This window comes from Argentina silus (genome assembly GCF_951799395.1).
Source record: "Argentina silus genome assembly, chromosome: 8".
NCBI lineage: Eukaryota > Metazoa > Chordata > Actinopteri > Argentiniformes > Argentinidae > Argentina > Argentina silus.
Window position 1 is genome coordinate 4084120 of NC_139662.1, and position 27930 is coordinate 4112049.

Consider the following 27930-nt stretch of genomic DNA (forward strand, 5'->3'; position numbering starts at 1 on the left):
TCATAAACAAGGTTGTAGCTGAGATGTAAAAGTCGAAACTGAAGAACTCACGTGTAGCGCGAAAGTTAGGCTATGGCGTCATCACCCTCAAGGGCAAGGGTTGTCTTCCATCGACTTCTTTGCAAGCAAAACTTACCCAAGTAGCATCCTTCACTGTCAAAAGGATGGAGTCGACACCTCAACTGTAGGAACCTCCTGGACAAACTCCAACGTTGCTCATTGAAGTTAATTGAGATTGAGAGGAAAATTGTCCAAGATTCGATCGAATTAAGGTATGTAATATTTTTTAAGTAGATATCGGACATCCTGAAATCTCTATTTTTATTTATGATAATGAATGACTGAATTAAAGTGTTATACATAGTTTAATTATGTTTTCTATGGACTTTGGTGGTTTTATGTAGACTTAGAAAGTCATAAAATTATAATGATCATACCCATCTCTTGTTTTATGGTTTTTGTATTTTCCTTTTTGTTTCTGTCAAATAGTCATTTGAGACATCTGAAGAGAGAAGGCTATTTCGTAAGAGAGGCTATTTTGAGTGAGACAGTTTTTCATTGCTACTACACCTGTCACACAATATAGAAGCTCACCAACCAACTGTAAATTGGCAGTTTATTTGTTGGAATTTGAATCTTTGAAAACTGTAAGCTGTAGCACTACTACAATGTAGTATTAGTGTAATCACATTTTTCAGAAGTGCTTTATAAAGTTCATTAGTGCTTATAGTAAATTGCAAATCACTATTTGATTTTCAATCTCAAGGTGTTAAATGAACCTTTCTGTCATATTGCATTATGATAAATACAGCTACCTGCTGTGATCTTACATAATCATATTGTAACTTAGCCTAGGGTCTATACATGTATCTGCATGAACAGTGGATGGTTTCTACATTTGTTCTCAGAGAGATGTTGCATGAAGGACACAATGCAACAAGGAACTGAACTGAAGACAACCACTGGCCCAGAGCTTAAAACAGTAAGATCTCCACTATGAGTTCACAGTACTGTGGTGTATGGTCGTCCCATTCACTTCTCAGGGATAATAAACTAAGCCAAGCTTTCAACTAACTACCTAAGTACTTTACTACCTAATCTCACAATTCCTCATGATTAATGTATTTTGCTTTTCACAGTAATAAAAAAGAAAAAGAAAAGAGAAGAGCTGATTCAAGGATGTAAATAGTACAACTGACACAGGTTATTGCATGTGTAACACCTTAGGGGATATAGGGCCGGTGGTGTTTTTTCACGTCCTCCCTTGGATAATATTTGGTGTTGCAATGGTGTGGGTGTTTCCTGCACTAATTAGGCCAATGGTAACAGCTTTGCACCCAATCGGCTGCTGGCAATTAGGGCTTGCCAGCAGCATTACAACACTGCATCCTAATATACTCTGTCGCGTGAGATAACGTACTGCGAGCTGTGGCAGCTGTCCTGACATCTGATATCAGATGGCAGATGGCACAGCAAGCCAACACCAAAACAAGGCACTCGAAGCTGTGCTTTATGGTGCATTCATAACAAGTCAGAAACTCGTGAATATGAGTTCTGAGTGGGAAAAATCCATTGGAAAAGCCCTCCAACTCACCCTCAAGCTCTGACTTGTAGTGCTCTGACGCCATGTAAACAAGAAAGTAACCACAAGCAAGGCAGGTATTTCAAGCTTACGCTATATTAGGGGGAAATATAACAACCATGTTTTTCTAAGCTGTTGAATTCACACAAAAGTTTGTTTTCGTGCATGAGATGCGTTTTGGAGAGTTGCAAACTTGAAAGTTAAAGCGGTTACACACAGAGCCTTTTGACGGATGTGGCTGATTAGGACACCCAAACTTATTTTAAATCAAGTGAAATCAGATCAAATCAAATTGTATTTGTCACTTATCGCATACAGTTGTAATAGACAAGTGAAATGTTTTGGAATCTTGCTCCACACTCAACAAAGCAGCAACAACAATTCAATAATAAGTAATAAAAGTGACAAAAAGTGACAATAAAGTGAGAATAGTGCTAGTGTAATAATGTCAGTGCAATAATAAGTGTGATAATGTAAGATGTCTTCTGATAAAAGAGGGGGGGGGGTTATTATAGGGCTTGAGTAGCCTACCTAAGGAAAATGACCACTCTCTCTCACTCCCATCAGAAACATGCCTGGTTTATTAGAGGCTTTTTTAATTCCCCTTAACCCCCTTATTTATCTCTTCTGGGAGTACTTCCACAGTTGACACAGCCCATCCATCCCAGAGTGGGTTACATACAGTACCACAGTGCATGACTAACATTACACTTTGCAACCCACCTACTGTATTTCACCACAAAGCTAATTTCCATGTTTAATTGCCTGCAAGCTCTTATTGACAAAACATTTTCAGATGCTGTAACACCTTCAAGTTATGTTGCTGCTAGCAAAAGAGAACCATTGTCCTATATTTTCCAGGAGAGGTGGTATTTCTAATGTAAAACTCTATAACTATGGTATAATGCAACTGATATACATAATGATATACTTACAACACACCACTAAAGAGGCCTCTCACAGAGATAAACATATGGACATGACACACCCCTGACCCACTACACACACACACATAGTGCCTCCTCTGCCTGACATATTGATACAGGCTGCTGCAGGGAAATGTCATTCCTGCCTGATGCTGTTTGGTTTAGACCAATGATGTATATGAGGTTTGGACCTGTTTCGCTTCTTGATCAAAAGGTTTGCCATTATTTAAAATGTTTTATGAGATAATATGGTCATAAATGATCATGATTGCCTGGCTTTTTGACGAAGAAACGGGTATAGTCAGTTCTTGCTTTTGTCCTCCATCCTGCCTGTTAAACATATCAAATGCTCTCTGTTTTGACTCCCTCTGAGCCTCTCAAAGATGGCCTTTTGGTACTGTAGTTGTCATCATTGAAAGATATGTATTTCCTAAGGGGGTGGGAGTGTCTTGTTTCGTTACTTCTAGTAGCTTTATAATTCAGTGTAAACCTTTCATTTTAGATGTATCTTGATTACCCAGAAGGCTGTCTGGATAGGAAATGAATCATCCTTCAAACTTGGTCATGATCAGAAAACACTCGCCAATGTGTGGATCTCTCAGGGGCTGTTTGTGTGTGAACCTGGTGTCATGAATGTCTTTTCTCTCTGGACAAGGCACATTTTCCCTGTCATTTCTAACCTCTGCCTGCTTGTCCTTCCAGGTGTGAGACTAACCTTGAGACAGCCTTACATTCATCTCAAGTCGCCATTGACAGACCTGATGATGACACTCAGAGAATAGAACTTCTTTGAACTCTGCCGCCTTACCACCTTCAACCATGCTACCAAAAGAGCATAATAGGTAAACAAGAACTTATCACACTATTCTCATTTCCAGTAGCTGCAGTAGAGTTTGTGTTTTTTTATTTTTATTAATTCATTTATACATCACCTATAATTAAAAACAAGAGAAATCATACAGAGAGGAGAAATACACACACTTCTGCAAATGTTTGCTTTTTTATTAGTGGAACTGATGCTATTTCGCCAATTGTCTGTCATGATGTTACTGTATAAAAAAATAACTGCATTCATAATCCTTTAGCATGTACTGTCACACATGTCTACTGGTGTTAGATGATGAAGTATTGTTTCTCTGTTCTTTTCATTTATCTGGTCCTCTCTGTCACATTCTCTGTAAAACCTGTACCTTGACATAACTAACATTGTAGAGTGAGTCACAATCTTTCCCTATGAAGCAGTGTATATGGCTCTATCCTCAGTTAAAATCATTGGGCTCGCATTTGGCAGCTTCTGCTAAACAGTGGTGCACAGTGCTAAAACCATATGTCACCTCAAAGTGCGTCTGCTCCAGCCCACACAAACAGTGCACCAACATGGGTGGAGCAGTAAATGGCAGTGTTCGAGGACTTGTCAAGCGTTCAATAATTAACAACTAAGCAGAATAGACACTTATTTGATCAAAATGGGCAAAGCAGTGGTTGGGGATAATCCCTCATACCACCAGTACATCCTCTACAAATATGTGGAAGTAGGCTTAGTGTATTCTCGCATTACTAAATTTTGTAAGCTATATTCCCTAAAACATCGAATGACCAATGTTGCATACATCGATCACCTCACTCTCTGTGCCTATTACTAATGAAATCATGCAACCATGCATGTCTTTGATAGGGTATAAAATCAAATAGGAGAATATCTTAAACATTGTACTTGATTGTACAATGAAAGACATGAGAAAAGTCATGACAGGTTCATTAGACTTGGAGCGCTTGGAGACGTGCAGGTTGAATTTGGCGGGCCACTGTAGGCTTGTTGAGTGGTTAGATTATGATATAATAAACACTTCTACTCCTGGTTAAATGTGTTGCCTACAACTGTAAGTATAGTAATAACATTTAAAAAAAAAAGAAGAAAAAAAAAAGAATCCCCACTCACTTATTGCCGGAGATCTGCCCTCTGTCTCTGAAACTTTGCTCAACGAAATTACCAACATATCGCCAAAATCAGCTACATTTTGTGTTTCACAGCGCATTTTTTGCGGAAGCAAATTAGAGCTCATTGTGTTATGACAAAAAGCACAACTCCGTCCCATCCACAGTTAATTGTGATGCTCGTCGTGTTGAATGACAGCAAACAAAGGCATTGACAGGCCTTGAATGACAGGCACAAAGAATGCAGAAAACTGCACTGCATTGTAAGACAACTACATAACAATACAGTGAGCTGTTATTTTTATGAATTCTTTGAATTCCTTTGTGTGCTGCGGTGCGTGACTTGAACATGTCCTAGGTGATTCCTGGTCCATACCTTGTGGGGGGTCATACATGTGGATCAGTTAGAGCAAACTAGACCCAATAAACTTTCACACCTTAGTCTCAGCGGTCTCTGAAGAGTGGGTGGCACATTTGATCTTGATGAAAATTATAGGGTGAACATTAAGGGAGTCAATATGTTACAGCATGGCCTGCTGTTACAGTTAACTATCACTTGAGGTTTTTACAAATTGGAAGCTGCAAGTCTCCTGCATAAACTGTATGCTGAGTCAAATTCAATCATTCAAGTCCGTTTTGGTTTTAATTCCTCAAAGGTTGTCTTTTTGTCAATACAAGTTTTTTTCCAGGGCGCAGATGATATGCTACCTCAATTGTCTCATCTGCTCTATATGACTGCATAGGTGGGAAGTAGTTTTTTATGATGTGCACATGTTTTTCAAGTCTCGAGACTCCCATTTAGATCAGTTGTTTTCTTGTTCTCAAATTTCCCCCTCTGTTTTCAATTAGTGCTGTCCCCTCAAGCACATCTTGGAAACATGGCCTCATAGCTCAGACTTAAAGGGGCAATCTGAGAATGGTACGTCTATTTTTGGACATTTATTAGTGACATAGAGGCATTGATTCTTGAAGAATATAATTTATAAATGCCTAATGAGCTTAGTTCAATTGTCTTCAGAACCCAAAATATAAGATTGTTCGGAAACAATGTAATTGTAAACAAACAGAGCCAGTTTTCCAGACACAGATTATTAGTCCTGGACTAAATAACATTTTCAATAGTAAATCTCCATTGAAGATGCATTTGAGGATTAGACTTAATCTGTGTCTGGGAAACCAGCCCACATTGTATAGATTCAAAACATGGTTTAAACTATCGTGTTGATTTCCTTCATGGTCAGTCTTGTATCTATAGCTCTGTCTATGAATTTGAATCCCAGATTGCCCCTTTCAGTGTGGGATGGAAAGTTGCTTCAAATACAGGTATGGTACTTCCAATTGTACACCTCTTTAAAGCACTGTCAGTTATTTCTGGATGCAAGGCCACCAACAAAATATTGGAGCAATTGCATTTTAACATGCAAATAGCACTTTGTTTAGCATTTTCTATAACATGATCAGTTGCGCTCAAGGAATGGCATTCCATGAAAGCAGTATTATTAATATTATTTGAAGATATACATCATTACAACGATCCTTATTTCTTTGATTATGATGAAATAATACAATTGTTCTACTCTCTTTATATATTATACAACAATATGAAATATGTGAAAAATAAAAAGCATTCAGAGCTGTTTGCAAGGAACATCAATGTGATTAGCATAAGTGCAGTGAAGCATTCATTATGTGGCGTGCGTGTGTGTGTGTCTAGGCAGCAGAGGATTGCAATATAGTGCAAATTCCTAACTACAACTTACTGATCTCAACCCCCCCGAGCCACATTCATACACATGCACTTGCACACAGTCAGGGGACAACCTGTGAAAAGCACATGGAGGGAAATGCTCTCTCAGCAGTACACTAGCCCGATTCATTCCCCTTAATCCGCTAAGCAGTTTCTGCCTAATTTTGGCCAGGCTTCTATAGATGTCTCTCAGTTTTGAGTAGCCACACAAGCACCACAACACACGGTTGTGAAAGTCTGAAAACTGACACATGAGCATTAGTTCCCTCCAACCAGGACTCATGTGAAAAGTCATAGTTTCTTCTTGTCTAGCATGTTAAATTCCAGTTGCTGAATGACTTGCATGGGAGTAAAATGGTTGGTTTAAACTGCACCCTTTGTTTTGGCTTCCAGGTATTTCACAGGCATGCGGCATGCTAGGAGATGTCTCTCCAAAGTCTTAAAGCTCTTAAAGGTCACTCACAAAGCCCCATCAATAGCATTGTTGATTAAGAAATGCTGGTTGTTATTTTCTTTTCAATATCAGGCGATATAATCTCTTAAAAAAGTTTTTGTACTGTATGTATACCACTGGTGTCACGTTGGCAGGTTATAATGCATTCATTCATGCTTATAAGGTCTAAAAAGGTCTATAAAGTCTTACAGTGCATTTTGAACACCAGAGGTTTTACATTTTAGGGGTTCAATGACAATGTAGCAGGGGAAACACAATTTGCTGACAGCAATATAGTTCACAGACTCTAGAGATGGAAGAGGATTACATATTTACATGTGTTGAACATTTAGAAACCTGCTTTGAACACTAATGAAAACACTTAGCCCAGTGCAGTACAGTAGCTGCAATAAAGAGATTAACAATTAGCCAAGGTTGATTACATAGTAACTATCATCCGTGATCATCAGTGGTCACCATGACATTATATCATTACTAACTACAGTATACATGCTATTTAGGACAATGTTGCACCTGCCTCCTGGTACGTAGTACACACGGTTTGTTAGCACTCAAGGTGAGAAGAAAGACTGGAGCCTTGTGCAACCCAAATGCCAGTGATTGTTGGAGAGGAACAAAACTGCTCAGCAATGCGACCCTGAGGCCTGGGGAGACTAGATAGATAACGACAATGTAAAGTTTGACAGGGGAGGTGACAGAAACAGCATGCAATTCAAAGGTGGATATGGACAGGTTTGACAGGGGAAGGACATTATGTGACCACTTAGGTGAGATGAGGACTCCTGTGCCCCCCCTTCGACCAGAGAGTCTAGGGGAATGACAAAAGGAGTAGGCATCAGAGAGGGCTGCCGGAGTAGCTGTGTTTCCAGTGTAATCCATGTCTCTGAGGGAAAGGAAGTGGAGAGACATGAAGAAGGCATAAGCTAAGATAGCCTCTGCTTTCCGGACCGCTGACTGGCAGTTCCAAAGTCCTCCCGCGACAGTGAGGTTGGGAGGGGAGGTGTAGCGTCAATGTGTCCTCCTAAGGGATGAAATAACAGGAATGGGGAGAAAGCATATTGTGATATTTGCGGGTATAGAGTTAGAGGGTTTGTGGGCAATACAAGATGTAGGTAGCCTACGCCTTCCTCGATGGACTCCACAGATTGACTCCTTTGTCTTCGTGTCAGGGGGCTGTCGCAGAGGCTGTTGCTCTGTGACCGTCAAAAAGAAATACAGAATCTGTAATTGCTGATGACTATCAGGGTGGCAGCCCCCCCCCCCCCACCTAACGATCAGTTAACGACCAGAAAGGTTTCACCACTCAATCCCAAATGTATTAGTCCTGGTCTGAGGCAATCAGGAGTTAAAATACCCTGCAGAGTAGTTTCAGGCCCTCCCACTGGAGATTGACAGCAATTGTCTTCAAACAGATAGCTTTCAACAGAAACTAGGTCCCAGAGCTTAAGGCAGGATAGCCAAAGTAAAATACAGCAAGCTACTTTTAAACAAGATTAAATTAATTTACTTAGACTTATCCATAGATCATGTAAAGGTTTCCTTGACCTGTTTTATCAATCACTGTGTAACAAAGGAAAAACATGGTCTCTAAATATTTCCTTAAAATACCCTAGTACCTTTTCAGATCATTGGACACTTCTCTGTCAAGTAGACTAATAATGCCTATGTAGCCATAGTGTTTATATGTGTGTCTGTTTCACAATAAGAGTATGAATTAGGCTGTTTGAGAGAAGCTTTGAATCCTAAGCAACATGCCCAGTGATGAGTACATGTTGTTTGAAATAGATAAACATACAGCACTATAACAGGTATCAAAGCTGTGTGCTGAAAAACCTTGTTAGAGCATAGGTGAAGTTGTGGGTGGTGGTACTCATTTTGTGGCTTTTGACAAGCCATAACTTCTCACTTAAAACATTTTTGGTCATTCATTTCCATTATTTTTACACTGGAAGGTGACCTGCTGTTAAATTAGAAAAAATGCTGCTGCGAGACAATTAATAATCCTATTAGAAAAGCAAAAAAAAACATTTAAAACTGAGGGTTATTCATAAATATGACAGTGGCTGAAATGTTTGGATACAAAACAACTTCAGCCACAATAGGTGAGGAACATGCAACAATATGCCAGTGAGATAGCGACATAATATTATGGATTTACATGACATTATGGATTTACATGACATTATGGATTTCTCCCCAGGCATCAGGGTAGCATTCCTGAGCAGTTTTGTTCCTCTCCATTCGCTCAGTTTGTAGTGACAACCTCAGTAGACTCAATTCAACTGATTGAATCACTTTTTTGCATTTGAACTAATTTTAGGAGAGCCACAGCAAGGGGGGGGGGGTAGACTTTTGCAAACAGGTCTTCTCTGTTTTTCATTTTTAATTTACATTTACATTTATGGCATTTAGCAGACACCTTTATCCATCATAAGACAAAGTAATCAATGCTCACACCAGGGGCCATTGGCAGTCGTAATGCCAGTAGGCTAATTATTATTTTATTATTTCTTTGTCTTATTTCTCTCCTGCTTATTTTATTAGCAGGAGAGAACTTGTACAGTGGGGTAGCAGGGGAGGTCTCGGGGTTAGGGTTAGTATAGAGGGTGTAGTGAGGGTGAAGCGGTCTTTAGGAGGGACTGTTAAGATGTAGCTTGAAGAGATGGGTTTTCAATCTACAGCGGAAGATCGGAAGTTACTCTGCAGTCCTGACCGTTGTGGGAAGCTCATTCCACCAGCGGGGCGCCATGACAGTGAAAAGCCGTGACCGAGTAGCGCAGCCATTGCATCCATGTAGAGGCGGCGGTGCCAGGTGGGCAGCCGAGGTGGACGAGCGATCTTGCAGGGGTTTGGGGGCTAACCATTGCTTGCAAGTAGGGAGGGGCTGTTCCCTTCGCCCAGTAGGCAAGCACCAGGGTCTTGAATTTGATGCGAGCTGCTACCGGGAGCCAGTGGAGGGTGCGGAGGAGGGGCGTGACATGGGAGAATTTGGGGAGATTGAACACCAGACGAGCGGCAGCGTTCTGGATGAGCTGCAGAGGCCTGATGGAGGAGGCAGGGAGTCCGGCCAAGAGTGCATTGCAGTAGTCAAGGCGAGAGATTACAAGTGCTTGGACCAAAAGTTGTGCTGCTTCTCTGGTGAGGAATGGACGTATCCTTCTGATGTTGTAGAGGAAAAATCTAGAGGAGCGTGCTGTCGCTGTGATGTTCGCCACACAGGATAAGCGGTTGTCAAGGATCACCCCAAGGTTCTTGGCTGTATGGGAGGAGGTCACAGTAGAGTTTTCTACTGTGATGGAGAAGTCTTGGAGAGGGCAGGCTTTCCCTGGGAGGAAAAGCAGCTCAGTCTTGTCAAGGTTGAGCTTTAGGTGGTGGGCTGACATCCAAGCAGAAATGTCTGCAAGACATACTGAGACATGTGTTGTCACCTGTGAGTCAGAAGGGGGGAAGGAGAGAAAAAGTTGAGTGTCATCAGCATAGGTATTGTAGGAGAAACCATGTGAAGAAATTACAGAGCCGAGATATTTGGTATAGAGAGAGAACAGTAAAGGCCCACGGACAGAGCCCTGGGGGACACCAGTGGTGTCCTCTCCACGTCACCTGGTAGGAGCGATCGGCCAGGTAGGATGCAAACCACTTCAAAAGTGTCCTGTAGGCTGTGTAGATCAGTGGGAGAAAAATCTGATTTAATGTAGGCTATTTTGATTCCCACAGGAGGGCAATAAAAGGTGAACATTTTGAAAGGGGGTGTAGACACTGTATGTGTATGTGAAAGTAAGTTAGTATTCTTTTTTTCCTCTTCCAATTTGTTTTTATGCACTTGTCTGCCAGCATAGACCAGCATTAGAAAGCGCTATACACAGTTTACAGTAGTCTGTGTGTAGACAGTTTGGCATTAGTCTCAATTGTAGAGAGAGACTAGTGAGAAACAAGAGTGTCCAAAGGAAGTGTTGTTACAACCTATCTGGGTGCTCATTTGAATTAGCCCCTCTAGCCCCTCTTTATCTATGTCTTTAGACTTTGCCCATTGTCCTTTAACCAGGACTGTGTCAGTAATCAATGGGGTATGAATTGTGTTGAAACTCCTGCTGTATGAAAAAATATGCATTTTATGTTGACGTGCAGGGAATAGTTCACTGATAATACAGAGGAGGACCTTTGACTGATGTTTAACAGTTACTTGAAAGGGTTGGCTGGATTCTTAAAAGTGTAGAAGCAGACGTTGGCTTTTCCAATATACACATGCTCGCAAGCACGCACATACACACACCAGATCAGGTTTTGAATTTTGAATTAAACCTATCAATAACATTTAATTCAACTCAATCATTTACAAATCAACTTAATAATTTACAGAGCATTTGAGCAAACATCAACACATTCTGTAGCCATTACAGTGTAATGAATTAATGTGTAATGATAAAATAACTTTACACAGTATTGGAGTCATTGAAGTAGTCACAGCAAAGTGATGATTACAAGAGGTTCATCTTTAGTTTGAGTTAGTGAACTCCTACATTTTTATCTCTTTAACACTTTGCTTTTGCACCTCATCTTTTTTGATATATCAAGATCAGCAATGTTATGTTTGTCTATGAGCAACTTTTGTTAAAAATTCAGAAAATGGCTTAGAATGGCAGATTATAATGCATTCATTCATGCTTATAAGGTCTAAAAAGGTCTATAAAGTCTTACAGTGCATTTTGAACACCAGAGGTTTTACATTTTAGGGGTTCAATGACAATGTAGCAGGGGAAACACAATTTGCTGACAGCAATATAGTTCACAGACTCTAGAGATGGAAGAGGATTACATATTTACATGTGTTGAACATTTAGAAACCTGCTTTGAACACTAATGAAAACACTTAGCCCAGTGCAGTACAGTAGCTGCAATAAAGAGATTAACAATTAGCCAAGGTTGATTACATTGTAACTATCATCCGTGATCATCAGTGGTCACCATGACATTATATCATTACTAACTACAGTAAACATGCTATTTAGGACAATGTTGCACCTGCCTCCTGGTACGTAGTACACAGAGAAAGAGAAGCCTTCACTGAATGGACATTGTTTTAGTAATTGATTTGTTAATTTGTTAGGTGGAGTGACTTAGTGGCCCAGGTGTTACTGTAGCAAACTAGGTTAATGAAAGGTGCTTATATCATGTGCCTCAGTAGGGTTAAGCTGTCTTTGTAAATGAGCGACTGTACTGTAAGGTGAGATACCCTACTCAGGGGAGGTTGGTGGAGGTAAAAATCGGAGGACGGGCTCATTGTAATGCATGGAATGGAATGAGGTATAGTATCTAGTGTTTGATACCACTTCTTATTCCATTCCATACATAACAATGAGCCTGTCAATTTCTACCTCCATCAATTTCCCCTGACCCCTCTGTACTCTTAACCTACATAAAAGTGCGTTTAAGTACCTACATTGGCAAAGAAAACAGTTTGAATAGTCATGGTGTCAGTCTAGGTAGGATCAGTAGAGGTTTTAGCTGCAGGGTGAACTGATACGTAATATGTCTACAGGACAGACCTGTTTAACCCATTATGTAATATGTAGAGGGTTAAACAGGTCAGAGAAGATAGCTGTCTAGGGGCCTAGTCTTGTTGTCAGTACACGTGGACATCCTCCACATCAATAAAGTAGCCCTTTTATGGAAAAATACTGATCTGGCCAAAGAATCGGTCTTTCATATCTAGCCTCAGTGTAGGCTACATCTTTAAATCCTAATATCAGATTTTTTTTCAGAATTTATCAAGCTTTTAGAAGAGATTAATGGCTTATGATTATAATAATGCTTGTAGGTAAGCCTATGTGGTTGACTTTGAATAAAGTGAATAAATGAAGTTATTTTATTTTTGTGTGCAGTGAAACCAAGGCAGCCAAGATCAGCCAGTATAACAAGAATGCCCTAGCTACTAAGAAGGAGATGGAGATAGACATCCACTATGTGGACCCCCCAGATGGAGGGTGGGGTTGGATGGTCGTACTGCACTGCTTCCTGGTACGTCCATTTAATTTTTTTTATTCACTTATCAAACATTGAAATGATTATTATCTTTTGTAATTATTTTAATCCATTAATTGAAACTGTATATTGCACAAAAAACAGTTGTGTTTTGTGTGTGTGTGTGTGTGTGTGTGTGTGTGTGTGTGTGTGTGTATGTAATTCCAGGTGAACGTGCTAGTGATGGGAATGTTGAAGAGCTTTGGGATCTTCTTCGTAGCATTCCAGGATGAGTTTGGAGGCTCGTCTGAGAGCATCAGCTGGATCGGCTCCATCATGTCTAGTCTGCGTCTCTCTGGAGGTCAGAGGTCACATGTTCAAACAAGTCTCTCCTCTGTCCTTACCATAGCATAACCTTAGCATTGACAGCAACCAGACCTATCTTCTTCTCTTGTTTTTGTCCTCTGATCTGTAGCTCCCTTGGCCTCAGTGGCCTGTGCAAAGCTGGGGAACCGAGTCACCTCCATCGCTGGGGCAGTGCTGGTCAGTGGAGGCTTCCTCATGAGTATCTTTGCCACCAGTGTGGTCTTCCTTTATGTCAGCATGGGACTGATTGTGGGTAAGTTCAAAGAAGAAGCCTGCAGCAGTACCACTCAGTGCTACATATTGACTCTTTGCACCAGTGTTCTTTAGTGCTGCAAGGTGGGACAACATTTTTTAGACCATTGCAGTCGGTCAGGAACCTAATGTTTTCCATACCACCAAGAGCACTACTGGTAGCTTGTAATGAGGGTAGACACATTTCCACCTCACTTACTTTACGAAATAAAAATGTTCATGAGGTGTCATTACTTAGTTATGCGCCATGGGTTAGGGGTAATTGTAAATGTCACTTTTTTTATACCCCTCTCAGGCATCGGTTTTGCCCTCCTGTACCAAGCCACCTCTGTTGTCACGGCAATGTATTTCCGAAAGAGGTTAGCGACAGCATACTCAATCGGCCGCTCTGGAATGGGTTTGACCTTCGCCCTGGCTCCCTTCACTCAGCTTCTCCTGGAGCAGTATGCTTGGCAAGGTACGCATGACTTATCTTGGATGAGTATCGATAATTTAATCATGCAATTGTCATGTGCTATGTGTTTCACTTTTACAACTTGATTGTGACAACCTTAATCTGTTGAAAGTAAACTTTGCAAGTGATATCTCTCAGAGGTAGCTAATTGCCTCTGTAAAAACCTTTCATGTGCTAATATATCTTGGAGGTGTTCTTGTGGGGATAAGCAGTTCTGTCTCCTGACTGGGGGGAGGGGTCTATGCTTCTCCTACACAGGGGCTCTGCTGATCCTGGGGGGCCTCATGTTGAACCTGATGGCCTCTGGGATGCTTCTGAGACCCCTCCAGGTCAAGCCTTCAGCCACAACGCCCCACTCCTCAGCCGCCATCCAAAAATGCCCTCCTGCTGGCATCCGCACAGTTCCAGAGAAGAACGGCATTAACGGCTCCACACCTTTAACCAATGGCCTTGCCAAATCAGAGTCTTCCCCCTCCCCTCCCCCTCCCCTTTACTGGGACACAGAGACCCCAGAGAGGCCTGCGCTGGGCTTGGGTCAGAGCACCGAAGTTCCCCCGCCACATCCTGAACTGACCAAGTTGGTCCAGAATGGAGTGAACGCGCAGGACGCAGGCCCAGGTAAAGCAGTGAGCCCAGACAGCCCGATGGAGCTCAATGGTAGTCTAAACGGCTCTGCTGTGGTCATGTCCTTATCCTATGCTGGCACGCCCACTGAAGAGCCTGCCAAAAAGACCAAAGTTCTGGACTTTTCCCTCCTGAAGAACCCCTTCTTCTGCATTTACACCTGGTCGCTGGTCTTCAGCCAGCTGGCCTACTTCATCCCCTACTTCCACCTCTCGGCCCGGGCCAGGAACCTGGGCATCGACGCCATGGATGCATCCTTCATCATCTCTGTGGCAGGTGAGTCTCAGTCAGGTCATTTATTTACCCAGAGATTCTATCAACCACATTATGACAATGCAAATAAGCAGAGCTGATGACAATATAACATCACTTTAAATACTTGCTTTCCTTGTTGATTAAACAATTTGTTGATCATAATGATTAACACAATTCTATAGTACTAATGATAACACCTAGCCTTACGTTATCTAGTGGGTGAGACAGGGATATTGTATTTTTGATGAACCAGACATTCATTTGACTAGGTCACGATAACCAACAGCCTGTGAGTAAAAAACAATCAACCCAAATGAAAGCCCTCAAGCCATTGGCAATGAATCTGATAAAATCAATGGGCAGATTCTTCTTTGAATGTACCCTGAAATGCCTATAGGTCCAGCGTGTTCACACACAAATGACTCGGTTTCACAGTGGTGGGACACATTTTAGAGTGGGTTTTAAGAAGTGATGCAAAAAAAAAGGCCTCAGTCAACTTCTGGTCATTAATTATTTGTGAGCTGCTCAGACTCTGCAGTCTTATGTAATGAATGTTCTTACATAAAAGCTGAACTTTGGCCCACTGGCCAAAGCTGTTGGGTTCAGCAGTATCCCATTGATGAGGCCACTCCATATGAAAACCAGCATTAACATTTGTTCTCGACCGCCTGCACACGTGAATGTAAATCTTTAAGGATGCCTGAACGCGCTTCATAAATAATTCAAGCACACACTGTTCAGGTATTGTACTGTGTTACTGAGTAGGCATCTCTGCTGTACATTAGTAGATGATAGTACAGTTGCGTTCCTAATAGCATATATGGTTTCAAAGATGATGTTTGTTACTACCACAGTCCCTTGGGTGCAGTAATACTAGGATAGGGTTATAATGACTGATGCATATCTTCATTCTAGTCTTAATATTTAAAATCCAGGTATTTCACAATATTCTCCAAAACTGTATGCTGACGCAACATGCTAGTCTATTTAAGAGGCTCTATATTTGTTTCGGATAATGAAGCATATACTGTAAGTTATGAATGAGGAATGGGTTAGTTAGGAATGGGGGATGGAAGTTGAAATATAAGCTGAAAACACAATATTGTTTCTCATATAGTGGGGTCAAGTAAATGCCATGTTCCAGGATCGGCTTGGAGTGTTCTGTGTTGTTCAGTGATGGTTACTTACTTACTAAACTTTGTAGATCATTCAGGAACAAACGTGTTTTGCAGAAATGGCAAGTGAGGAATGGGGAATGGTAGTGGAAAATTAAGCTAAAAACCCAGTGGTTCATATCAAGTGTCAAGTGTATGCCAGGCAGATTGAACCACACCAGGATATAGTCTTGATGTTGTCTCAGTTTCTATCCTGACCCGGGGGTCCCCTGAACATTTAGAGCCAGCAAGTGCTAGGATAGCAGCAACATTCTTCTTTTTTCCGTCACATTCTCCTGTCATGTGCGGTGTTCTCAGAAAGACAGAGAGACTGCCACCCACGCCACAAACCCAACTTATCCCACTCTCCTTCGCCCACCCTCCCTTCCCGCCCCATCACCATTCAAAGAGGCCCTTTCAGCTCCGCCAGGGAGGAGGGCCACTATAGTCCAGACCAGGCCCCGTGTCAGCCCAGTGCCGACTAAACTGGAATTGGGGGAGTCGCTAGGCAACGGCTTGCTGAGTAAAGTGGCTGCCGTGGCGACAGGAGGGGGCTTCCAATTTTTTTGTCCAGTTTTGAAGTGGCTGATATTGTGCCGAGAACCACTGAGGCGGCAATGCGTACAAAGGGGATGCGAGACGAGCCAACAGAGCTTGTTTAGTAATGAAGAAAGGCTGGGAAAAATGAACATGCGTTTTCTTCCCTAGCTTTAACCTAATTGTCACTCCTTTGAAGTGAAGAGAATGACATTCCTCCTGCCTTGTACCTTAAGTATATTAGAAAGATAGATAGATAGATAGATAGATAGATAGATAGATAGATAGATAGATAGGTATTTTATTGATCCCTGAGGGGAAATTAAGGCATTAGAGCAGCTCACATCACAAACAACAACAACAAGAGTGACAATAGAATAATAGAATAAAATAGACATCTGAACCATTATATACAATAAGAACAGTCCAGTATGATTTAACATCCCCCAGCCTGACTCTGATCACCCCGATCGAGCCAGCCGGAGGAGGAGTTGTACAGTGTTATTGCGGCAGGCAGAAAAGATCTCCTATAGCGCTCCTTAGTGCAACGTGGTTGTAATAATCTGTTGCTAAAGGAGCTTCTCTGCTCTGCCACAGTTTTATGTAGGGGATGGGAGGGATTGTACATGATGGCCAGGAGTTTGGTCCTCATCCTCCTATTGGCCACCTCCTCCACAGTGTCCAGGGTGACACCGAGGACAGAACCAGCTTTCCTAATAAGCTTGTTCAGCCTCCTGGTGTCACCTTGCTTGATGCTGCCCCCCAGCATACCACCGCATACAGCACTGCACTGGCCACCACTGACTGGTAGATCATGTTCAGCAGAGTCCTGCACATGCCAGGACCTGAGCCTCCTCAGGAGATAAAGCCAGCTCTGGCCCCTGTTGTCCTCAGGTGCATCCCCAGGTACTTGTAGCTCTGGACCTCCATGTCCTCTCCTTGGATGGAAACAGGAGACAGGGGGACCCTAGTCGTCCGAAAGTCCACCACCATCTAAAGTCACCATTAAAGCTTGGAGGCATGTAATAACACCTGTTTCCCTGTCTTGGCTGAGGTTTCGACAGCAACAGCTGTGAACCTCGGCTAACCTGCTGTGATTAAAGCATACAAACAAGCTCAGGACTTGTCTGTGCTCAAGGCAGAGCGCCCCAGGAGAGGCTCTCTGGTCACTAGTAGAGGACACATAAACACACCACAGCTGCCTTTTTACCATTTCCGCAGAATATTCCACTGTTATATGTAAAATCTTCTATTATGGAACAACACTGGATCTATTTAGTGACAATGCTCTTTTTATTGAGGCCTTTTTCAGGAATAAAATACCCCACTGTGATCTAACATGGCGATACTGATACATAATTCTGCAAAGGAACTTAAAAGGCCATAGATGCCAAGGAGAGTCTGTCACTGACTGCAGCCCCTATCACTGCAGTGCTGGAGTAGAAATTGCTACCACTGATCTGCATGGGACCTGTTTATTTCATTGATCAATGGGATAATGCTGCCTGGAGCTATTCCTGAAACGGTCAATACAACACTGCAGCACCGGCTATCACATTCCAATTGACCTCAGCAAGGTTCAGGATATCTGCATAGTCATCATATCCATTAGAACCAATGAATTAGAAACAAAATCAATATTATGTGATGATATTGAGTAGGTAATGAGTAGTTTACCCACTGTTATCTGCTATCTATCTATTGTTTGGCATGCAGAGCAGGTGTCAGGCATATAATCATTTTGTCAGCCCATGTGCCAACATCTCCTATCCTCTCTTGTAACTTGTTCTCTCTCTCTTCACCCGGGGACTCCAAACAAGCCCAATGTGAACCCAATACAGCTCCATTTCCACATGTCAGACATCACGTGTGAGCTCTGCAGTGCCCGTCTCTCTATCTCTCTATCTTTCTCTCTCGCTCGCTCGCTCGCACGCACGCACGCGCACGCACACACACACACGCACACGCACACACACACACACACACACACACACACACACACACAGACACTCTCTCTCACACTCACAGTACGACTACAATTGGTGCTCTTTGTGATTTGTCAATTGTGCCTACACAATGGTTGAGGAGATTTATATGGGGTTTGCTGTTAGCAGTGGAATTCAGGTGTTTGCTCTGACAGATTGCAGTCTTGATAAAGACTTAAGTGCAAGACAAGTAAAGAGAGTAATATCCTGCATCTCTCTTTATGGAAAGCCATTGCATAATGAATGTTTGGCCTGCCAGTTGTAACTTTTGTCTTCCTGTATCAGTTGATATTTTCTTGATAGTGTTTGTGTTATCAATGCTTTGCTTTGAGTTGCTTTAGCAGTTTAGTAGGCTAAACTCGTAGAAAGTGAGCATTGGTAAAACATCAGGGTAATAGAGAATATGTGGACAAATTGACATCGGCATTTGGTAGGATAAACAGAGTGCCTGTGTAGAAGGAAAAAAACTATAACATCGGTAAGGGAACTGGCATAATGTAGGTAGTGACTACATATAACCAATGGTCGGCAAAGGAGTGCCTGGAGATAGATTTGAGACACACTTTTCCTGATGTATTACCAATGGAGGCACTCTGAGAAAAAGATCCCCATGCTACCTCTATGCAACGTAAGTGCATTACATTTCTCGTAGTTTAGATGTAGTGACGACGTATAACCGATGGTCAGCAAAGGAGTGGCTGGAGATAGTTTCAAGACGCACTTTTCCTGATGTATTACCATCGGAGGCCCTCTGAAAAAAAGATCCCCATGCTACATCTATGCGACGTAAGTGCATCAGACATTTCTCGTAGTTTAGATGTAGTGACAACGTGTCCATGTGTGCTGTCTGGGTACAAGTGTGGAAAAGACACATTCTGAAGGATGAGAAACAGAGAACCACATGATTCTTCAATCCTTTCATCTACATGTCATAAAAGATACCTTCTGAAAGGACATCAGGTACAGCTGTTGAGAGTTAAACTTGCCTATGAGATATGAGTAAATGGATCTGAACTTAAATACTTTAGCAACTAAAAGCAGAAGAAAAGTGGCCCTTCCATTCCTATTGGTTCTCGTTTGTTTTTTATACTTTAGATATGTCTGAATAGTGAACACCACTTCTTTTCTGAGCCACTTACTCGCATTACAAGATATTTGAATGTGTGTTGGATTGTTTCCTTTTGCTAGCATGGTGTGGTGAGTGTGAGCTTGAGCTGGGTGGTCATTTAAACAATTGAATGGCTCCATCTAAAAGTCCAAAATACGGTTTGGATAAAAGCTAACATTGTTGTGACACTAACCAGTGCCTCTGTGTTGTTGACAGTTATCTTATAATATCACACAATCGTTTTTAAACTGAGTTCCGTCGGAGCGCCGTCTTATTTTTCCATGTGTGGCATCCGGAACGCAACGCAGACTCGTGCAGCTGCCAAGTAGCAATCCATTGATTGCCGGACCTCAACCACATTGCGCAGTCTATGTACACCCGGTGTAAGGCAACGCCATGTGCAGGTAGACTGCGAGAAAATGATTGCGATCAAGCAAAAACGCCACAGGTGGTGATCGCATGGCATAGTTTGATCACATATTTTCATGGAGACATTGCATAGTTTATTCTGTATCTCTGCTGCTGCTCTACAAACAGACATGGATCAATATTATTAGAAGCCAAGCGAAAGTTATCATTCTAGTTATACATGATGATTAACCATTGGATGGGAATCGAGTTAATCATCCATTTAAACGTAATCGATTCCACGACGTCGTTAATTGACAACTGTCTGTATAGTAATTTGTGGATTTGAAGTGAACATTTGTGCCTTTTGGGGGTGATGTTCAGCCATTTAGAAGAATCCTTGGAATATCAAGTGTCCACATTCAACCATATTATCACAGTGAACAGACAGTGTGAGGGTCACATTCTCATCTACTCGCTACTTTAAGAAATGATGCACAATACACACATGCAGATTATTTCATAAAATGTATTGATGCTAAAAAAAAGATCAATCATGGCGTCACAAACATTTTCACACCTCAAATTGTACATTCTTGGGGTGAGTCCATGTCCCACACAGTTTGCTGTGTACAGTAGCTATATGTTTCAACCCCAAATGAATGGAAACGATAGCCTTAGAATACAGGCAACACATTTTTCCTTCATTCATTTTGGATTGGGGGATGTAGCTAGATCTAGACAACAAATTACGTGAGATATGGACTCATCAACACTAGTTTTGAAGTCTGAAAACATTACATTAACTGATCTCAGAATACAATATGTTAACACCTACCAATTGTTTTGTATGTAGATGGACATTCCTGGCCAATATAATCTTGCAGAATTGGCATGCTGGGTTCTGTGAACCCACAGTGAGCTCAAAGGAGCTGCTGTGAAATTCAGAAAATATGTCTTGGCCTCTACAGCAGTTTTGACCACCTTGGCTACATGAGTTGTTTTTAGACTGCGCATTTGTAGAAAAGTTCCCCACCTAGTCAAATAAGATTCAGACACAATCATAGAGGATACTTTGAGTATCAAATTCACCAAAAGAATAGTCTTTAATTCCAAAGAGCAGGGTTCGGTACACATGTAGGCAGTCAATGAGTAGGCAGATAATCCAGTAAAGGGTAGGCAAAGCAGGGTATGGTACACAGGTTGGCAGTCAAAGAGTATGCAGATAATCCAGTAATCCAGTAAAATAATACACAGGCGGGAAACACACAAGGGCAGGTGGTGAAGTGTCTGAAACGAGAGACAAGGTGAGGAACACAAAAATAAACAGGAAACAAAAAAGAATGACATGAAACAAAGACAAACGTAAACTAAGGAACAGGACAAGATTTTTTTTTTGTTTTTTAGATTTGTGTAAGTCTCCCCAGGACTCAGGGTAGCATTCCTGAGCAGTTTTGTTCCGCTGCATTTGCTGAGTTTGTAATGCAACCTGATCCACACAGTATGTAGTTGATTCCTATGCAAATCAAAGACCCAATAAAAACAAATATATTAATTCCAAAATCACATGAACTATTATCCTTGCATTAAGATGGAATCAATTCAACTTATTGAGTGACTTGTTGACAACATTTTTGCATTTGAGCTAATTTTAAGAGTGTCATAGCAAAGGGTCTGAATACTTATGAGGTATTTCTGTATTTCAATTTTAATACATTTTCAAAAATTTCTAAAAACGTATTTTCGCTTTGTCATTATGGGTTATTGTGTGTGGATTGATGGTAATTTTTTTTTAAATAAAATAAAAAATAATCAATTTTAAATTGAGTCTATAACAAAATGTGGAAAAACTTAATGGGTCTGAATACTTTCCGAAGCCACTGTATATAGTGATTGATATCTATAGATCATCAAAGGTTAATTTGGAACAATGTCCCTCTAGAAAAATAGAACGAAATAATCACAATAAGAACTGGACACAATTCTTTCCTTGGAGGAAAATATTGCTTTGCATGAAGATGAATGAGATAGACCTAGATCTCTCATTAGAAGCCTATAATAATAGTAAACCGCTCAATGAAGATCCATTGTGAACTAGCAAACAAATAATGACTCAGGTTCACAGCAACATTTCATGCATGAGATGTGTAAGCTGACAAACAAACAAACAAATAGGTAATTGTGTGCTTCTCTATTAAGTCAGCATTCTTATGATCCTGGACCCTGCTGCACACATTTCCACACAAACGTCCCTGTCCACACATCCCGCTGATCTATTTTGTTTGGATGTGGTCTTCTAAATAGGCTGACCACCGTGCCCCGCAGAGGCACAAATGTTCACTCATTTGAAATCCACAAACCCAAACCCTAACCACAAAATGAATGACAGCATTGCTTGACAACTGAACAGTGTTTAGTGGAATCGATTACGTTTCAATGGATGTATACTGTAGATTCCTATGCAATAGTTAATCATGATGTATTACTAGAATGATAACTTAAAGGGACACCATTTTTAACATCCATTTTAACATTAATTATGCCCAGCATCATACTGTACCAGTGGCTACACACTATGTGAAAATGGCAATTTTCTATTTTCTGTGGTCAAAAAGATAAGAGAAAAGTTCCTACGGAAATAGGAAATTGGGGGTAAACTGGAAACGAAAATGGTGACGGTGATCATTAGCATATGTACTCAATCAATAGTGAGAAATGTTTTATCATCCACAGTATCAGCATCATCATCTATAGTATATCAACAACTAAAACAAAAGCTGCCGGAAATTGTATAAATTGCTCGGTAGTTCAAATCAATAAAACTGCATTCTAAAACCGTCAACACAGTATTCAGTATTCATCATGCATGTTCACACAAATGAAACCCGCTGAAGCAACACAATCTGGATAAAAGGCTTTTCTGTTCAGTCGTATCAATGGTTCAGTCCCAGACTAAAATGTAAAATTAGGAAATAATAGAAATCGCAGTCTTATTTGACCAGCTGGAGTACGAAGTTTGACATCAATGAGGAAATATGCATTTTGGCCACTGCAGTTCTCCCCATGGCCACTTGGTATAGCCGGCTTCAAAATCTCTTGGCAGTATTGCTTCACCTTGTTCAGTACTGTGGTAATTTCCCCTGTTACCATCGACACAATTTGCCAATACACCTGTGTTTGGACTTGCGTCCGTTGTGCGCCAGCTGAAAATAGAGCCCATTCACTCAACATAGAAAGCCAGTACAGACTTCACAGACATACATAATCAGCATACAGTATCAGGGTATTGGTTGCCTACTTCTTATTTTAACATGGTGATGCTGGTATTGTGTCCCTGGAAAACTCTAACGTAGTATGAAATGACTTCAAACTAACATACCAATACATTATAACAGGCCATTGTGTGATATAGATTTATGTGGTTGACAGTTATTCTCCCTTCCTTGCTCTCTCCTTCACCCCTCCCCTCCCCTCCTCTACTCCATCTCCTTCCCTATACCTCTCTCTCACCCAGGGATCACAGAGACTATAGCCCAGCTGGCGTCAGGCTGGCTAGCCGACAAGAACCTGCTTCATAAGTATCACTACCACAAGGCCTACCTGATCCTGTGTGGCGTGGTCAACCTGCTCTCCCCCCTGGCCAACACCTACATCCTGCTCATGGTCTATGCAATCTTCTTTGCTGTCTTCTGCGGGGGCTACATGGCACTGCTGCTGCCTGTCCTGGTATGAGCCTGTGGCAATGCAACATTTTACAGTAAACAACTGTGTTGTCATAAACATTGGACACGAGAATGTGCTAATGAAGGAGGAAATTAAAAGTAAAACAACTGTTAATGTGTGACAAGATCTTTGATCCAAAGACAAACTGCTGGATTGCTTTTCGTTCCGATAGCTTTTCCCTTTTCATGCAATCCTGCCGTTGAGTATTGTCAGAGAGAAGGCTATATATGAATTGCTTCGGACGTGTGTGATATGAGACGGAGGACTGTATGTCAGCTGATAGGGGCAGATGGCACTATATCAGGTTTTGTTGAAACTGACATTACTTAATTTGATATGAAAGCAGCTTCTTCATAACAATTATAATTTTTAAGCTATAAGCATTTAAAGTTTGTCTTTAGCCTCTAGGTGGCACTACAGGCTCCAGGCTAAATTGAAAGAAAAAAAAAAGCCAGGCTAAATTGGCACGATATCCTGTTTTGTTATGTTTTGTTCAACGTGAAAAATTATGCAAGTGTGCCAATTATCATGCTCACTTTCAAAAGCTTATCTTCTGGACCATCACTTCCCTAATTCCTCCATGACGTCATCATTAGGTGTACAGTTGAAGTCGCAAGTTTACATACACTTAGGTTGAAGTCATTAAAAGTCATTTTTTAACCATTCCACAGATTTCATGTTAACAAACTATAGTTTTGGCAAGTCGGTAAGGACATCTACTTTGTGCATGATAAATTCACTATATCACAATTCCAGTGGGTCAGAAGTTTGAAAGTGGAAGTTGACTGTGCCTTTAAACAGCTTGGAAAATTCCATGCTTTAGAAGCTTCTGATAGGCTAATTGACATCATTTGAGTCAATTGGAGGTGTACCTATGGATGTATTTTAAGGTCTATCTTCAAACTCAGTGCCTCTTTGCTTGACATCATGGGAAAATCTAAAGAAATCAGCCAAGACCTCAGAAAAATGTTTGTGGACCTCCACAAGTCTGGTTCATCCTTGGGAGCAATTTCCAAATGTCTGAAGGTACCACATTCATCTGTACAAACAGTAGTACGCAAGTATAAACACCATGGGACCATGCAGCCGTCATACTGCTCAGGAAGGAGACACGCTCTGTCTCCTAGAGATGAACGTTGACCCAAGTTAAACAATTTAAAGGCAATGCTACAAAATACTAACTCATGTGATGAAAGAAATAAAAGCTGAAAGAAATAATTCTCTCTACTATTATTCTGACATTTCACATTCTTAAAATAAAGTAGTGATCCTAACTGACCTAAGACAGGGAATGTTTACTAGGATTGTCAGGAATTGTGAAAAACTGAGTTTAAATGTATTTGGCTAAGGTGTATGTAAACTTCCGACTTCGACTGTAGCTACTCAATTCTCCCTCTGTTGCATTTTTCATGAATGAATGCAACTAAAGAGCAGAATATTACTTTTTATGAATGAATTGAATTCTACTACAAATGCTAGCTTTGGTTGAACTGAGTGACTTGGATTAGAATTGGGGGTAACGTTTACAGGAAAAGCAAAGGTGAAAACAACAGACCAGGATGTGGCGGCTATCTCTCTCTCTCTCACAACACGCTCACTCAAATCTTATTCAAAAATTGCTATTTTGGGTGCTGAATCCTCATAGAATAACTTAGGAAATAAAGTATGGACAGCACTCTAATTGATAAGCTTGAAATCTATCCCATATAACCTGCTGCTGTAGGGTGTGTATAAGGTTGTGAGGAACTCGTTAGACCAATTTTTTGGCCAGCCTACAGCTGTCACTGTCCCTGGCTGACTTGTCCAGGGTTTTCCTCTGGCAGAATGGGCAGGCAGGAGGGCTCTCAGGTTTGGCTGGAGAAGGGTCATGTTTACATGAACACAGCTGTTCTCCATTGACGAGCCTAGCCGACAGTTGGTATTAACTAACATAACACCTCGGGCTGTGGTCTCAGTCTTGAAACCCCCTCTCTGTATCATTGCGCCTCTGTGACAGTACTGTATTTTACCAAGATATAGTCTATGTATTAAGGCAAAGTGGTATATTGTTTATCAAATATTATTTTTTTTAAATAGCACTAATACACAGATGCAATAAAATAAGCTTTACAACGATATTAAAACAAAGGACGATCATAAGAGTATTACAATCATAGAAGTTAAAACGGTAAAAGCGAAGATCAAGTGAGGACTGTCGAGGGCTGTAGAGAATAATGCAAGCAAGAAAATAAAAGTTGTATAATTAAATGATTCAAATTTACAGTAAGTCATTCATTTGGAAACATAAAGGGAGAGTGTACTGTAAAGCGATAGATAACAGAAATCACTCTGCACCTCATATATTCCTGTGTTGATTCCGTTTTCAGGTAGACCTGGTGGGGCCAGAGAAGCTCAACAACTCTATGGGGTTCTCCATGTTCTTTGTAGGCCTTGGCTGCCTCACAGGCCCTCCTCTTGCAGGTGAGTCACTCTCTAAATGTCCACACGCACCCCGGGGATGGCTGCCATGACATACTGTACATTTAAAAGTGATGAGATATATTTAGGTGAAGCTAACCATGTTACACGTCATCGCTTGACTTGAGTATTGCAAAGTGTGTGTGAGTTTGTACATTCGTGCTGTAGAGACTGAAACCGGATAGAGAAAAACAACCTATAGTTAGTCCATCCTCAACATAGTGTAGGCAGAGCCTTTGAGGGTTTCGTTTAAACTAATTCATACAAGTCTGTCCAAGTTTCACGCTCCCTGCAGGCAAGTTAAACCTTAGAATAACAACACTGTGTTCCTGACTGAGTTTAAATCAGACAGTTTTAACAGTTGACAGGTGACCTTTCCAACTCGGTAACAGGTTTTGTGCTACAAAGTTCCAGTCCCAGCTTAATATGGTTTTCTCAACATTGAAAATTCTCTACTGAGACCTATCCAGGTACGATAACTCTGCATTGAACTCAGTGACACAAGCTCCCCCACTTGGTCAGGCACTCCTGAGAGGATGCATTTCGGGGTTGAAATGTGACTCATGACCTTCTTGGGTTTATCCGGAAATAGCGTGCTGATCTGTTTACAATCCCTACTGGTCCTCCAGGCTGAACTCAACCTAGTCCACTATGACCTCTTCCTCAAGACCAGTTACAGGCTGTGTTAGCTTTCCTACTGGCCATCCTTCCTCTCAGGCTTGCAAACTAACAACCATTGTGAATGTAGATCTAGCATTACAAGAAAACATTTATCTACAACATCATTTCCTTCATTCCACTATAGCATTCTCAGAGCTAAGAAAATAAACACTGTGAAAATAGATCTTAGAGTAGTTTAAATCAGCTGCTATAACAGAACCAACCCAAATATTGCATCAAGTGTTGTGAAATCATATTTACGTGTTGTACAACAGTCCCTGTACCCCTGTGGCTGTGTTTTGCAGGTTTCCTGTACGACTACACCCAAACCTACGACTGCTCCTTCTACCTGGCAGGGGTGTGCTACCTGCTCTCCTCCGTCTCACTCTTCCTGGAGCCTCTGGCACGACGGTGGCAGGACAGAAGGAAACAGGCTGAGGCCCACTACGCCGACCCCAGCTGGAAGAGCAACGGCTGCTTCTGCCCTGAGCCCCTGAAGAATGGCACTGTGTAGAGAGGAGGAGAGAGAGCAGTGACAGCTTCCTCTTCTCCACCAAGCATGGTCCTCCAGGAACTGACAGGTGGACCTACATGAACCCCAGCGTTTGGGTGGATCTAAATTACCTTTTGAGAAAGGAGTATCAAACGGACTGGGGAGTAAATGATTATGACCACAACTATATAATGCCTGAGGAAATAATGGGAGACTTTGAGTCCATAAAGGCGAATGGATATTCCTGTTTTGTAACTTTTCAACATGAGCCAAATTTACACTTTTTGTTTCACCATATATGTTATCCCTGACATCAATGACATTGCCAGATTTAGAAACCTCAGTATAATTTGTGACTGGAAAAAACTTTACATGGAAGATGAACAGCCTTCAACCACTAGTTTTTCTATTAATAATATGAAATTCATTTTCATAAAGATTGTGCACCCATTAATAGGTCTTGTTCAACAGAGATCTTCATATACCTCTATATTTATACCTGTACACACAAACATGCACTTTGTGTTATAGATCATGTTTTATAACATTGGTTCCCAGACCTTTTGCTGCCATATTCCCAATGTTAATCTGTTAAGTATAGCCTACTAATCATGGTGAAATTTCTATTATATGCCGTGACCTAACTAATCATAATGCACGTCTTAATGAAAGTGTTCACATATCACCACGGGATGCAGTATTTCAATCAAAACCCAAGGCCCATAATTTGTGAATCTCTGCTCTTTGCAATTATTCTGCAATTTAATAGGCTGGTAGAACAATTCTCCCTTACTGTTGCTGTAATTTTGTGTCATAGCTCCAGACCCCACTATCCCTTTGACTCCAATGTTTTGCTAGGAAATAATCATGGCTCACATCAAAATATGGAGCAATCGTTAAAGGGATAGTTAC

The 27930-nt window shown here is 41.2% G+C and overlaps 1 protein-coding gene across 1 annotated transcript; it reads left to right on the forward strand.

Annotated features, from left to right (window-relative positions):
- The first annotated feature begins 89 nt into the window (after nt 1–89).
- Nucleotides 90–27922, forward strand: slc16a4 (solute carrier family 16 member 4). The gene is made up of 12 exons (XM_083674828.1): nt 90–272; nt 490–542; nt 909–982; nt 3211–3350; nt 12524–12659; nt 12831–12963; nt 13078–13221; nt 13516–13677; nt 13933–14574; nt 23200–23411; nt 25775–25868; nt 26831–27922. The coding sequence occupies exons 4-12, from the start codon at nt 3328–3330 to the stop codon at nt 27037–27039; spliced, it is 1755 nt and encodes a 584-aa protein (XP_083530954.1). The 5' UTR covers nt 90–272; nt 490–542; nt 909–982; nt 3211–3327; the 3' UTR covers nt 27040–27922.
- The last annotated feature ends 8 nt before the right edge of the window (nt 27923–27930 follow it).